We start from the raw sequence: 13,598 nt of genomic DNA, 5'->3' as shown, positions 1-13,598 counted from the left end.
ACTAATATCTCATAAACCACTGCTACTGCTATTACTGATAATTCTCTGCAGCACCATTGGTTCGTGGTTTATGGCTTCCCAGGACTTCATTTACGACCTCATAGTTTCGTCTATTAAAACTAATATCTCATAAACCACTGCTACTGCTATTACTGACAATTCTCAGCAGCACCATTGGTTCGTGGTTTATGGTTGGTGGTTTATGGCTTTCCAGGACTTTATTTACATCCTCATACTTTCTTCTATTAAAACTAATATCTCATAAACCACTGCTACTGCTATTACTGACAATTCTCTGCATCACCGTTGGTTCGTGGTTTATAGCTTTCCAGGACTTTATTTACGACCTCATAGTTTCTTCTATTAAAACTAATATCTCATAAACCACTGCTACTGCTATTACTGACAATTCTCTGCAGCACCATTGGTTCGTGGTTTATGGCTTCCCAGGACTTTATTTACGACCTCATAGTTTTTTCTATTAAAACTAATATCTCATAAACCACTGTTATTGCTATTACTGACAATTCTCTGTAGCACCATTGGTTCGTGCTTTATGGCTTTCCAGGACTTTATTTACGTCCTCATAGTTTCTTCTATTAAAACTAATATCTCATAAACCACTGTTACTGCTATTACTGACAATTCTCTGCAGCACCATTGGTTCGTGGTTTATGGTTGGTAGTTTATGACTTTCCAGGACTTTATTTACGTCCTCATAGTTTCTTCTATTAAAACTAATATCTCATAAACCACTGCCATTGCAATTATTGACAATTCTCTGCAGCACCTTTGGTTCGTGGTTTATGGCTTTCCAGGACTTTATTCACATCCTCATAGTTTCTTCTTTTAAAACTAATATCTCATAAACCACTGCTACTGCTATTACTGACTATTCTCTGCAGCACCAAGCTGCTTTTGGTCAGAATAGTCTTGTAAATTTGAAATAAAACGAATATAAAATTGAAGTAAATTCAACAGTAATTGAGATTTAACATTTATTCGTGAAATAAAAATTGAAATAAAACAAATTAAACAAAATAATATTCTCTAGAATTTCGGCCATTTTTCGTACACACATACTTGTTATTTTTTTCATAGTCCAAATAACATGACAAAATTTTTTCAAATTTTCCTTTTCCATTCATATTTCTATTTTCTTTGGTCACATTTTGTTTTACCTTGTCTATAGCCCATTGCATTCCAAGGATACCTTTTTGGGCGTTACTTGAAATAGTAGAAGCCAGGGATGATTCCATATATGAAGACAGAGGGAGACCCTGAACAGTAATGACAGTCTCTTGCTTCAAGTCTGTTTTGGTTGGATTGGCCGGGTTTACCGTGTATGACAGGTACTCGTCTAGTGAGAGAAAGTTTTTAAAGGTCAAATTGGTCGTATGCATTGTGATTTCCTTCTTTAATGGGTCGACAGTGGAGAGTTCTCTGGCATAGGAGAAACCTGGATCTCCCACAATTTTCATTGCTAAACTTGGCATTTGCCATTTTGTTGTAATCAAACGGGTGGAATGAAGCATGCCATCTGGTTTAACGGCTCTCTTTAGAACATCAGTCGCTAATACTCCTTGAGTATGAGGATTTGGGTATTTCTGCCACATAGCTTGTGCAACAGTTTCCCATGAATGGTCGAAAGTGTGTTCTGAAGTCCAAATTTTCATTTTTGTGACGTATCAATAAGTAACCATGCAATAATGAGTAATATTTGAGTTTACACGTACTTTTATATTGGTAATGACGTCATATGGTAAATGACGTCACACTCGTTTATTATATCATGATAATACAAAAGGAGTATTCAAAGTAATATTTTTTTTAGTATGACGTCATTTTCTACTTTCAGAGTCGCTTTGCTAGAAGCCTAATTTTTCAATATTATCCAATATATGGAAATACAGTTTTCGTAAAAAATAGGAACTTAGTTTTAATAAAATGTTTTGTTGCTTTCATAAACCACGAAGATATGGCAATATCCTTTCAAATAAATAACTTCTTTTTATCTGTAATTCATGAGAAGAAAATATTTTACTTGTTGCTCAAGATACGAATATTTTGGCCCCATGTCCGGGAACCTTTCTCAACGGAAAAAAAAACGAAAAAAAATCAAAGGAAGGGAAAAAACAGTTGTTTTTAATAATATCACCAACAAAAAACTTTAAGTTAGAGAAAAAACACAGCTGTTTTCGAAAATAACACGAAAAAAAACACGAAAAATAAATAAATAAGTAAGTAAAACTCACATTACAAATAACTTCCAGCACTGATGTTACTACACAAGAATAAAACCAAAGCGAATGTCTATAGTGAAAAAAATGGGTCACTCTCCCCTCAAAATTCAGTAGATAAATGGGAACCTTTTAAAAGTGAAAACTATATTTACTCAAACAAACAAAAAAGGTCACAAAACCCCAGGTCCATCATCCCTAACTAAATTTCCCAGGTTAATGAGCAAACTCATGAATTCTAAATTAAATGGATTTTTTATTTGACAAAAGGAGTCAGCGAAGTGCAGCTATGCTATACTATAACTGCAGCAAATAAAAAAATCCATTTAATTTATAATTCATGAGTTTGTTTATTAACCTGGGAGATTTAGTTAGGGGTGATGGACCAGGGGTTTTGTGACCTTTTTTTTTGTTCAAGTAAATATAGTCTTCGCTTTTAATAGGTCCCCATTTATCCAGTGAATGTTGAGAGGAGAATGACCCATTGTTTTCACTGAAGACATTAGCTTTGGTTTTATTCTTATGTAGTAAGATCAGTGCTGGAAATTATTTTTAATGTAAGTTGTACTTACTTATTTTTTTTCGTGTTTAGTTGTGTTTTTTTGTGTTATTTTTAAAAACAACTTTTTTTTCTTGAATAAAGTTTTTTCGCTTTTATCCCGTTGAGAAAGGCTCCCGGACGTGGGGCCGAAATATTCGGAATCTTTTTCAATTCAAGTGTTGTTTTGTTTTTATTTTTTGTTCACTGCTTTGTTGAAATTAAAACCCGTTTTTCTAGCTGAATTTTTCGTAAATGGAAAAGCAGAGTGGTCTAAGAAATTATTTAGGCGTAGTTTTCAATTCGATCTGACACCATTTTTGGGCGGTTTAAATTTTTTTTTTTTTAACTTCAACAAATTTTTTTCGCAACGAACTTTTATCGTTGAGGTTAATCGAAATAATAGTTACCATTCCTGAATCGGTTTCAAATGATGATCTTCCTTACTTGACACTCTTTTTTTGTAGCATTTTGAACTTTTGATTACTATGGGCTTTCGTTCTTTATTACGGTGCCCCTAAGCGGACCAAAATGATTTGAGGAAAATAGTCTTTCGATTGGATATTGAGAACGCTGATTAAGGAAATGGCAAAATAAATATAAAGGCATCTTGGACACTTTCATTTTTTTAATTATCATTTTTTTTAAATTAAAACAATTATGTGCAACGATTACTTCCATTTATCTATTTATTTTTTCCCTGAGTTTGTTTGTAATAACAAAAATTTTGTCTTGTTAAAACTCGTTTTCAATAAAAATAATTTTTTCGAGAATATATGAATATCAGCGGCAACGCTAAAGTGTTCTATAATCGCTATGGTTTTCCTGTCTTTTGGTGCACTTTCCTATAAAAACAAATTTTTATTAACGCATTAAAAATTGAATTAATAAACTGTAGGAATTTAAATTAATTACCAATAAGTATAGTACATATGTATGTGTGTATAGTAAGGTATAGTACAATAAGGCCCATAGCATGTATGTATGTGTATATGTATGTATATATATATATATATATATATATATATATATATATATATATATATATATATATATTATATTTATGATTTTTTAGTCTACTTTCCCAGGCCGCTCACCGTGTGCCCAGGTGGCGATAGGGGAACACCCTACAGATATGTAGAGTACCTCTATAGGAGGCAGGGACCATGAGGAGACCTTGTCCTTGGAGGTCCATAATAAAAACTGGGGCACCCTCCCCCGGGGCTGTAAGTAAAAGTGCAGGAGGAAGAGGGCTCCTCAATTTTACACTCAAGAGGGACCGTTGTGTGTACATGTCCCATGATTTACAAACTTTCTCCCAGTAATGGCTTAAATTGCATGGTGATGCAGAACACCATCGTGGGAGGACACTCTCATGAGTTGGAGGTAATAGGCTTGTGACTATCTGTGCAGAATTTCGACTCTTGTTGATAGAAGACCATCGCCAAGTGCTGAAAACCATGTTTTGACCAAGCTAGGCCAGGGATTGGACAAAGCCTCCATTCATACTGGAGGTCCCCGGGACTTCTTTCTGTCCGGTTCTAAGCCGGCTTAAGCGCTTTGGTTTAGACTTGTGAAGATGTGCTGGTTCCCGTCCTGCACTGGTATCCGGGAGCTTTGCTTTTCCTGAGGCCAAAATAATTTCGATGATTTAAAGAAAATGAAAACTGGACTTGGTATGTTACGACGTTAAAAAATGACTATCGTATCGACATTTTGACTGGCAAATTCAGACAATTCGAACTGCACTTATTAGGAGTTTCAGAAACTCCTATCCCAGGGGTAGAAAGCATGAAATTAGGTGATAATTTTAGGAATTTATTTAATCAGGCAGGAAGGATAGGGTACATAGAGGCAGTAGAACTCATGATGAATAAGGTTTGTTTTAGGCTGGAAAGGTATTAATAATATAATACTAGCCGCTCATTTTATGATTAAAAAGTTCAGGATATCAGTTATAGTAAAATATGCCCCTGTAGAACCGACTGAAGAAAATACTATTGACTCAGGTGAATTTTATTTTCAGTTACAGGAGCAAATAGACAGGGTCCCAGGTAGAAATACGGTATTTTTATTAGAAGATTTTAACCCTATGTCGGTAGAAATAGGGATAGAGGGTATACTAGCCTAGGTAAAATTGGTGTACGAAATGAAAACAGTAAGTACGACAGACTGCTGCACTTTTGTAGGTACAACAATCTAGTTATAACCAATACAGTTTTTGATCATAAATGGACCATCAGTTAACTGAGTATTAATATGATGGTAAGACAGCTAATCTTAGTAATTATGTTATTTTAAGTTGAAGACTGGCAGGATCAATACAAGATACTAGGGTATATACGAGTGTTGTTATTGACTTTAAAAGTAAAGATCACCATCTAGTAGTGTCTAGGGTTAATTTAGAGCTGTAATTTCGGAAGGGTAACTGCCTCCCCGTAAGTTATGATGTTGGTAGACTTCAGGATGAAAGTTTGAGAGAAACTTCCCAGGAACAGTTGAATACTAAACTGGAGAGTTTAAAATTTGACAATGTAGAAGATGGATGGAATAATTTTAGGAAAACAATTTGTGAAGTTGCTGACGGTGCCTTAGGGAAGAAATTTAGGAGCGAAGCTAGGAATATTAGTGAAAAAGCTTTATGTTTAATAGGCAGGAGAAAGGGCTTGTACAAGAACTATCTGAGTGATAGGTCATATGAGAACAAAAGGAATTGAAAGAAAGTGGATAAGCATTAAAATATGAACTAAGGAGGTGTGAAGTGCAGGCCATGGATAAAATTGCCGAGGATCTGGAAGATGCAGTTAGACGAAATAATATAAAACTATGTTCCCGCATGTTAATCAATTGAGAGTAAGTAGTCTATCCGGAGTCCCACTTATTAAAGATAGACACAGGGCCACAATTAGAGATAGGGAAGAGTTAAAGAGAGATGGGCAGAACATTTTGAGATTGTTTTAAACCGAGATAGGGTTGCAGGAAAAGATATAGAGGGAAACGAAAAAGTTTGTGATGCATTGGACGTGAAGGAAGATTTGTTTTGGCAGGAATAATTAGCGACAGTACTAAAAGGATTAAACAATAATAAGGCTCCAGGAGCTGATAGTTTGGTAAATGAGTTTCTTAAATATGGTGGCTCTGAAATTATAAGTAAGTTACTGAAGATTATGAATATGATTTTTGAAAAGGGAAAGTACCTAGCGATTTAGGAAAACTTTAATTAAACCACTGTATAAGGAAGGTGATAATAGTGAGTGTGGTAATTATTGAGGCATTAGTCTGGTCTCTGTACGAAGCAAATTACTTAGTAATATGATACTTTTTAGACTGAGAGATGCTATTGACAAAGTTATAAGAGAAGATCGGTGCGGTTTTAGCAAAGGTAGAGGATGTGTTGACCAAATTTTTACTCTTAGGTTGATAATTGAGAAGTGCCAGAGCTATCAAACAGCTTTGGTCCTCAGTTTTATAGGTTATGAGCAAGCGTTCGATTTTGTTGATAGAAGAGCTTTAGCGAAGATTTTATCCTTGTATGGAATACCAGACAAATACACTAAAGTGATTAGTGCTATGTACGCCAATAACACTGCTCCGGTTAAGGTAGGAAATGAGTTTAACAGCTGGTTTCACATTAAATCAGGAGTTGCGCAGGGTTGTGTTCTATCCCAGTTTGTATGGATCATTTTGATGAATCTTAACTTAAGGAGCATAGGAAAGGCAATGGAAGACCACGGAATCAAATGGGGAGGAAATACTCTCCTGGACTTAGATTATGCTGATGATTTAAGCATACTAGATGAAAGTGAGAGTAAAATGAAGGAAATTTTAGGGGTTTTGCGAGTTCAGGGTGCTAGAACAGGTTTAAAAATTAATGTAAAGAAGACTAAGTCACTATGGCTAGGAATAAGTGAAGATGAAAAGGTGACATTGGTAACGAACAGATTGACCAGGTGGACAACTTCACTTACCTTGGTAGTATCATTAGTAAAGACGGTGGGAGCAGTGAAGATGTTAAATTAGAATAGTCAAGGCTTAAGGCTCAGGGTGCTTTTCACAGTTAAAAAAGTTTGGAAGTTTAGGAAAATAAGTCTGCAAACCAAGATTAGAATATTGGAAGCTACAGTGATGACAGTGGTCACATATGGTTCTGAAGCATTGGCGCTCCCAAAAGTGGATGAAGATTTGCTAGATGTTTTCCAGAGAAATTGCCTATGGATTGTTCTGGGTACCCGGCTGACTGACCGTATTTTAAACAGTAGGCTGTAAAAAAGTGTGGTTCAATCTCGCTTTCTAGGGCTAAAATGAGAGAAAGGATGAGATAGCTAGGCCACGTTTTACGGATGAAGGATGACAGATTGCCAAAAATTGTCCTCTTCGGCCAACCGTCTAGGGCTAAACGGAAAGCAGGTCATCCACGGTTGGGGTGGGAGGATGTCATAAAGAAAGATTTAAAGGAAATGGGAACTTTTTGGGAGGGTGTAGAGGGAGGCTTTGAGTAGATTAGGATTGAAGAGGAGCGTGTGTAGCTGTACTGGCCTCAGGCGGCTTGGTGCTGCGGTAAATTGTTAGTAGTAGTAGTAATTTCGATTAATTGCAACTTGATCTACTTAATTGCAATTCTACGTAATTGCTTACAGAGTCATATACGTTACCGAAGCTAATCTGCGTTAATAATAAATCAGACAACGTCCTTGTATGTTACGTTCAGGTTACAAAAAAAAACATTTCAAAAATGCATAGAAATTTGTTTATATTCATTTTTGTTAAGTTTTTACGAGTCGGACGAACATTTTGGGAAGGAAAGGGGGTGTTCAACCCCCCCCCCCCTCTCCCCCAGATACCGCCTTGTTTACGTTACAAATATTTAAGGCAAGTTACTGATTGGTTGTCATTGACTAAATTTGAAATAACTTTATGTACAAGCAAAAGCATACAAATATTTGTATGCTGCCAATGGATAAAAAAGGAAAAAAATATTAAAAAATAAATTAACCGAGAAACCACAACTAGTTAAACTTTGTCGGCCAGCAATGATTAAAATTCTGATATGCTCTCTTAACTCATAAATCTCTCTTAACGAAAAAATGCATAACTTGTAAGATCATACTAACACCCAAGAACTTTTGACAGAAACAAAATGTAAGATCAGTGAATTCAACAAAATCTACGATGAATCGGTGTGACCCTTGACTTAAACACTGAGATCGCCAGTTCAAAATAAGGATACATCCTCATGTGAGCACCAAAACTCAAATTACTACTACTACTATTACTAACAGCTCACTACAGCAACAGGTCACCTGAGGCCAACACAGCTATGGAGGCTCGTCCTAAATTCCAATCTATTCAAAGCCTCCCTCTTTTTAGCCTTTGAAGAAGTTCCCATGTCCCTTAAATCTTTCTTTACGACATTCTCCCACCCCATTCGGGAACGATCGCCTTTCGTTTGGGCCTAGATGGCAGGTCGACAAGGACGATCTTTTGTAATCTGCCATGCTCAGATTGTCAAAACTCAATTTATCAAGTCCAAATTTAGATTAATCTTCCAACAGATCCCAAAATTTGACAAACCTTTCAAAGTTTCTTCCACTACTTCAGTAACTCGATCGATCTGCTGAACACCAATCATGCTAACGCCTTTCAAAAATCCTGCTCTAGGTGCGCCCTGAGGTATGCATCCAGCTACCACAATTGGACGACCAACGCGACGACAAGCTTCAATCTCATTTCTAAAAAGTAAATCAAAATCTCACAGTAAAGGTTAACTACACAGAGGGAAAATAGGAGGAAATTCTCATTATCTTTTTCCTCGAAATAAGTTCAACCCCCTTCCCCACCAATAAAGGGGTAAGTTGGAAATGCCGTAATCAAGTTTTTAGCAAGGGTTTCACAGAAAATTAAACCAATTTTGAAAATAAAATGAACCACAAAATATTTTTCTTTTTTAGAAGTTCTTGAGTTTTCCAAGGAAAAGGGACATTTGGAACCCAAACAGCAGGTAAATCTTGTCTAGCGCTTTCCTAGTTCAAGTTTCCTAGCTTCGTATCCTTCCTTTTGGATCCTTCAGTAATAACAGGGGAAACATTTTTATTCTAATATTTTGTATTCTAAGAATCAAGACCTTGAGTTCAAACAACCACTGCAGATTTTTTAAAGCAAATTGACTGAACAATACTTTTGTTTCCTTTTTAGCGTATCGAGTACCTTAAAAAATATACGTTATTCAAACGAAATTTTTTTTTTATTCAATATTTGCAATATAACATATTTTCATTTAGGTTTTATTAATTTTTTGAAAATACCAGTGGTAATCACCAAGAAATTTAGCAAAGGAAATCAGAAAAGTGTTAAAATGAAAACAGCTGTTTCCTCTAGCCCAAGGACCGAACTTGCATGCAACTATGATTACAGATATACCTACAAATAGGAGGCCCCCAGATTAGCCCAAAGAGCCCATATCTTCCCTGGCCCAAAGGAACTCCACTAGGTCAGACCAAAGAACCCCCCTCCTACCGTGAAAAACAACTGATCAGCTATATCATAGACATAAATCTAAAAAGAGTAATAGTCACCTATAAAGCAAGAAATAGTAGGTTAAGTTTTAGGAGCTAATTAAATTAATAGGTTAAGAGGTTAAGTAAATTAATAGGTTAAATTATAATTAATAGGTTATAAATATAAATTATAATTAATATAATTAATATAAATTATGATTATTAATTAATATAAATTAAATTATAATTAATATAAATATAATAGGTTATTAATAGGTTAAGTTTTAGGAGCTAAAGAAAGACCTGACTCAACCAAGTACCATAAATAAGCACAACGTAACAGTTGGTGGACATATCCGGTTCGATATGTTCTATAAAAAAAAAGGTCTTGAGCTGACTCTTTTTTAACTGTTCAAAGTAGCAGAGACTTGATACTGCGAAAGCAACTCCAACGGCTTTGACGAGAAGTAATAAAATTATAGTTTAGCAAGAAGTTTGTTCAGTTTTTTTAATCCTATATCCGACAACCATTTGATAAATACCAACTATTTCCATCCATTGTAGTATGACATGTACCCTTTAATTTTGCCCTTCACTTCTCGCTGACGTGTAGTTTACATCCTTTCAATTTCCATATGCATTCATGCGCAAAGGTGGTTTTAGGGAGGACAGAAAAGGCACCTGCCCCTGCCACAGAAATTTTAGGGGCACAAAATTTCAAATAATCAAGAGGTTATGATCATTTTGTAGTTTCTGTAATTTTCTTTTATTAAAATAAAGTAGAAGGTGCAGTTAATACATTAAAATAATTAATGAATTAATAAAATAAAACAAATTGAAAAATAATAATTAAAATAATTTAAATGATAAACTAAAAAATTATAATAAAATAAATTATTAATTAGATAATAAATTGAAAATACTTTTGTTAATATAAATAAAAATTATGGAAAAAATTTGGCCTGAAACTTTTGTAGGTGACAGAAGGGGGGGGGGGGCTAGTAAAGATTTTGTCTCAGGCACAAAAGAGGCCAGAACCACCACTGTTCACACGAAAATAAGAATATACTATTCACAACAATTAAGCAAATACACACTTACAAGCTGCAAGATTTTCTATCCACCTCCCCGAATGTAAAGAGAAACACATTATACTACATTCCTCCTAAAATCATAGATTAACCATTGGTCCTAAACAACAGACCAGCACAGGGATATGGGCTACCAAATACTTAACGTCATTTTTATATATTTGGTATTTCAGGGGAATAGTTCCTTGAACTATTCATTTCGGTAAATAAGGCCATTAAGGCATATCAGGACGTATTTGATCCTTAATAAAATTCCCCTAAATGAATTTTTGGCTGTGGTGATTCCAATGGTGCAGTTTTCATTCCGATCTGACACCATTTTGTGGGGTTTCAGGATGTTTTTTGAAATTCCCACAAATCTGCTTTAGCAAAAACTATGATCTTGAAAATTAATCGACACAATAATTATCATTCCTGAATTAGCTTCAAGTGATTAATCTTCTTCACTTGACAGTTTTTTAATGCGCTTTCGAATTTTCGATTACTATGGGCTAGAGTTTGCTCTTTACTAGGCTGCCTCCTAGAGAAGAACCATGATCCAAAGGATCCCTCTTCCAACATTCTACACCCACCGGTTCGGTACACAGGATGGTTAACATGACAGTACTGAGGAGAGGGGAAGGAGACAATAGTAATTAATAATATAATATATGACAACATTGCAAGTCAACAGTAGCCGTAAGCCAAGAGAAAGGGTTCTTGGACACAAGACATCAGGGAACTCTTTACCTAGTTGGTAAGATAAATAATCATACAGACTCTTTAATAATTAAGTAATAATACTTAAGGGGGGGGGGTCATTAACGTTTAGTAATGAAATGCATAACAACACTACATGTCAACGGCAACCGTAAGTCAAGAGAAAGGGTTCACGAAACAAGACATCCGTGAACACTTTTGCCAGTAGGTAATATAAATTAATTATGCAGAGTGTGTTATAATTGGTAATGATTCTTAGGAAAGAGGCCAATAGTGATTAATAATGTACAATAAGAAAATGTTTCAAATCAAGAGTAGCCGCTGGTCAAGACAAATAATTCATAGGATTCTTCTCACTTTAAATTAAAAATTTCTGGTAAGTCTCGGAGCGTGACTCCCGTATCCTTTCCCAGACATACAGTCTTGTTCCTCTGTCAAAGAGTAAACAATGTCTTTGAAGTTTTCAAGATCCAGTCTAAACAACGCCCGATTTTTCAGCTAATGAGTTTATTGGTTAAAGGAGCGATGGATTGGGACAACTAGATGACTAGCCCGCTGGGCAACAAAAATCCTTTGAAGTCGGATAATGGTTCCGTGACAACTGACAACTGAACAACTGACAACTAGGACAACTGAATAACAGGAGTCCTTTAAAGTCGCATTTTTGTTATTCTTTGGACCGTAGGTCTAATAAAAAACAAATGAAGGAACTAACCTAACAATCTAAAAATGCTAAAAATTGTTTAAGGTAATAATTGTTTAATTGTTTGATATTTCAATCTCCGATTCGTAGACGACTGAATATTTAATCCTAATTAACGGATGCTTCTCTTGAAAAGGTTCAAAAAATACATCCGCAGAAAACGCACGTTGGATCAGGTTAAAAATTTCACTGAATTTGAAAATATTATAACTGGTAAAAAATTAAACTTAGGATTCATTCAGTAGACTTGAGAAGATTAGGAAAACTAAAATGCATGCATTTAGATTTCACTTGAAACAGATACCACGGGAGTAACAGTTAATTCGACATTTGATTGACTTCTGAAAAAAAAAACTTAAGTCGTGTTAACAGTCCAAGCAAAAGAAAAGACTCTACTGGAGAAGCACTTGGCGCAGTTTATCGTGAAGTGAAATCTGAGCGTTAAATAAAGATTTTTTTTTTGCTTTGCTTCAAATTTTCAAAATAAATTTGAATCGATATAGATTAGAATTGAATTAGATTTTTTCATTATGAAAGATATATCGCCGAACCTTAATTTCTTTAAATTGTTCAGGTGGTGGGACAAATACTTCTTTTCCTTCCAACGATTTATCTAGTCCAAGTTTTTTATTTTCGAAGGTATGGTAGGCATTGATGACCTTATTCATGTCAAAATCAAAACCTAATAAACATCGCTATCATTTTCAATTTGTTTGGTTCGTTTTACCTCGGCTTGTATTTCGTCATTATGAAATACATATCGCCGAACCTTCTATTTTTTTTTTTTAACAAAAGTATGGTAGGCATTGATGAGCTCATGCATGTCAAAATCCAAAACCCAATCATGATCGCTATCATTATCATTATTTGGACACGTTTTGATTCCCATTTTCCAGGTTGATTTCAGTGACTCATTCACATGTTTGGTGTCACATGTCTTCTAACTGCGTGTGCCTTTGCTTTTCAATATCAATTTTGACTTGCTCATATGCTCGGTGTCGAATGTCTTCTAACCGCGTATGTCTTTGCTCTTCATTTTCATTTTGGACACGCCACTGTTGTTCTTCTAACCACGTGTGTATTTGATCTTCATATTCATTTTTGACTCGCTCACATGCTTGGTGTCGTATGTCCTCTAACTGCGTGTGTCTTTACTCTTCATTTTCAAGTTTGACAAGCCTCCGCTTTTCTTCTAACTCCAGGTGTCTTTATTCTTAATTTTTATGTTTGATTCGCTCACTCACCCGGTGTCGCATTTCTTCTAACCGTGTGTGTCTTTGCTCTTCATTTCCTTTTTTGACACGCTCTAATTGTCGTTTTCACATGTCTTCTTACCGCCCGTATCTTTGCTCTTCATTTTCATTTTTGACACGTTTTGGTTTTTGATTACTTAAGACAATTTAGCTATGGCTTTTGTTTTAGCTACCCGTGTTGGTATTGGTGCAACTGATGGTCTAAGTTGTCGATTTTCAAATCTTATCACGTTCGATAGTTCAGGTGTTGGTTCCAAAGAATCATCATTTATAGTAATTGCAACTACAAATTTTCGTTTTTTGGCCTTTAAACAACCTTATATTATATGAATAATTGACGCGTTGGAAATTCAACAATCTTATGCTATGCATGCCCTCATATCAGATACTGGTAAGTCTAATTCATTGATCAGCTGACTATTATTGCTATTTTTATCAGTTTATCTTTACTTTTCTAAAGAAGTGTCAAATATTCACTTGACTTTTCTCACTCATTATGGGCCCTTGCCTTTTCTTACAATAGTTTCAGGAGAATCCATTAATTAAATAAGTTTGAAATTGATAGCTGTGCAATTCACAT

At 35.1% G+C, this 13,598-nt stretch overlaps 1 protein-coding gene and 1 pseudogene across 5 annotated transcripts in view; both read right to left on the bottom strand.

The window, feature by feature from the left end:
* LOC148944195 (threonylcarbamoyladenosine tRNA methylthiotransferase) overlaps positions 1 to 13,598 on the bottom strand; it is a 74,960-nt gene that overhangs the window by 37,373 nt on the left and 23,989 nt on the right. For all 5 annotated transcript variants that reach the window (XM_089100703.1, XM_089100704.1, XM_089100707.1 and 2 more), the window contains exon 4: positions 8,350 to 8,507. In XM_089100703.1, the coding sequence (XP_088956829.1) occupies positions 8,350 to 8,507 (158 nt within the window). The remainder of the gene's footprint in view (positions 1 to 8,349; positions 8,508 to 13,598) is intronic.
* LOC148944196 (PRELI domain containing protein 3A pseudogene) lies at positions 1,032 to 1,676 on the bottom strand (annotated as a pseudogene).

This window comes from Artemia sp. Qi Xiang Cuo, chromosome 14, assembly GCF_049724085.1.
Source record: "Artemia sp. Qi Xiang Cuo chromosome 14, ASM4972408v1, whole genome shotgun sequence".
Taxonomy (NCBI): Eukaryota; Metazoa; Arthropoda; class Branchiopoda; order Anostraca; family Artemiidae; genus Artemia; species Artemia sp. Qi Xiang Cuo.
The sequence above is the reverse complement of the archived record's forward strand: the minus strand, read 5'-3'. Positions and strand labels throughout refer to the sequence as shown.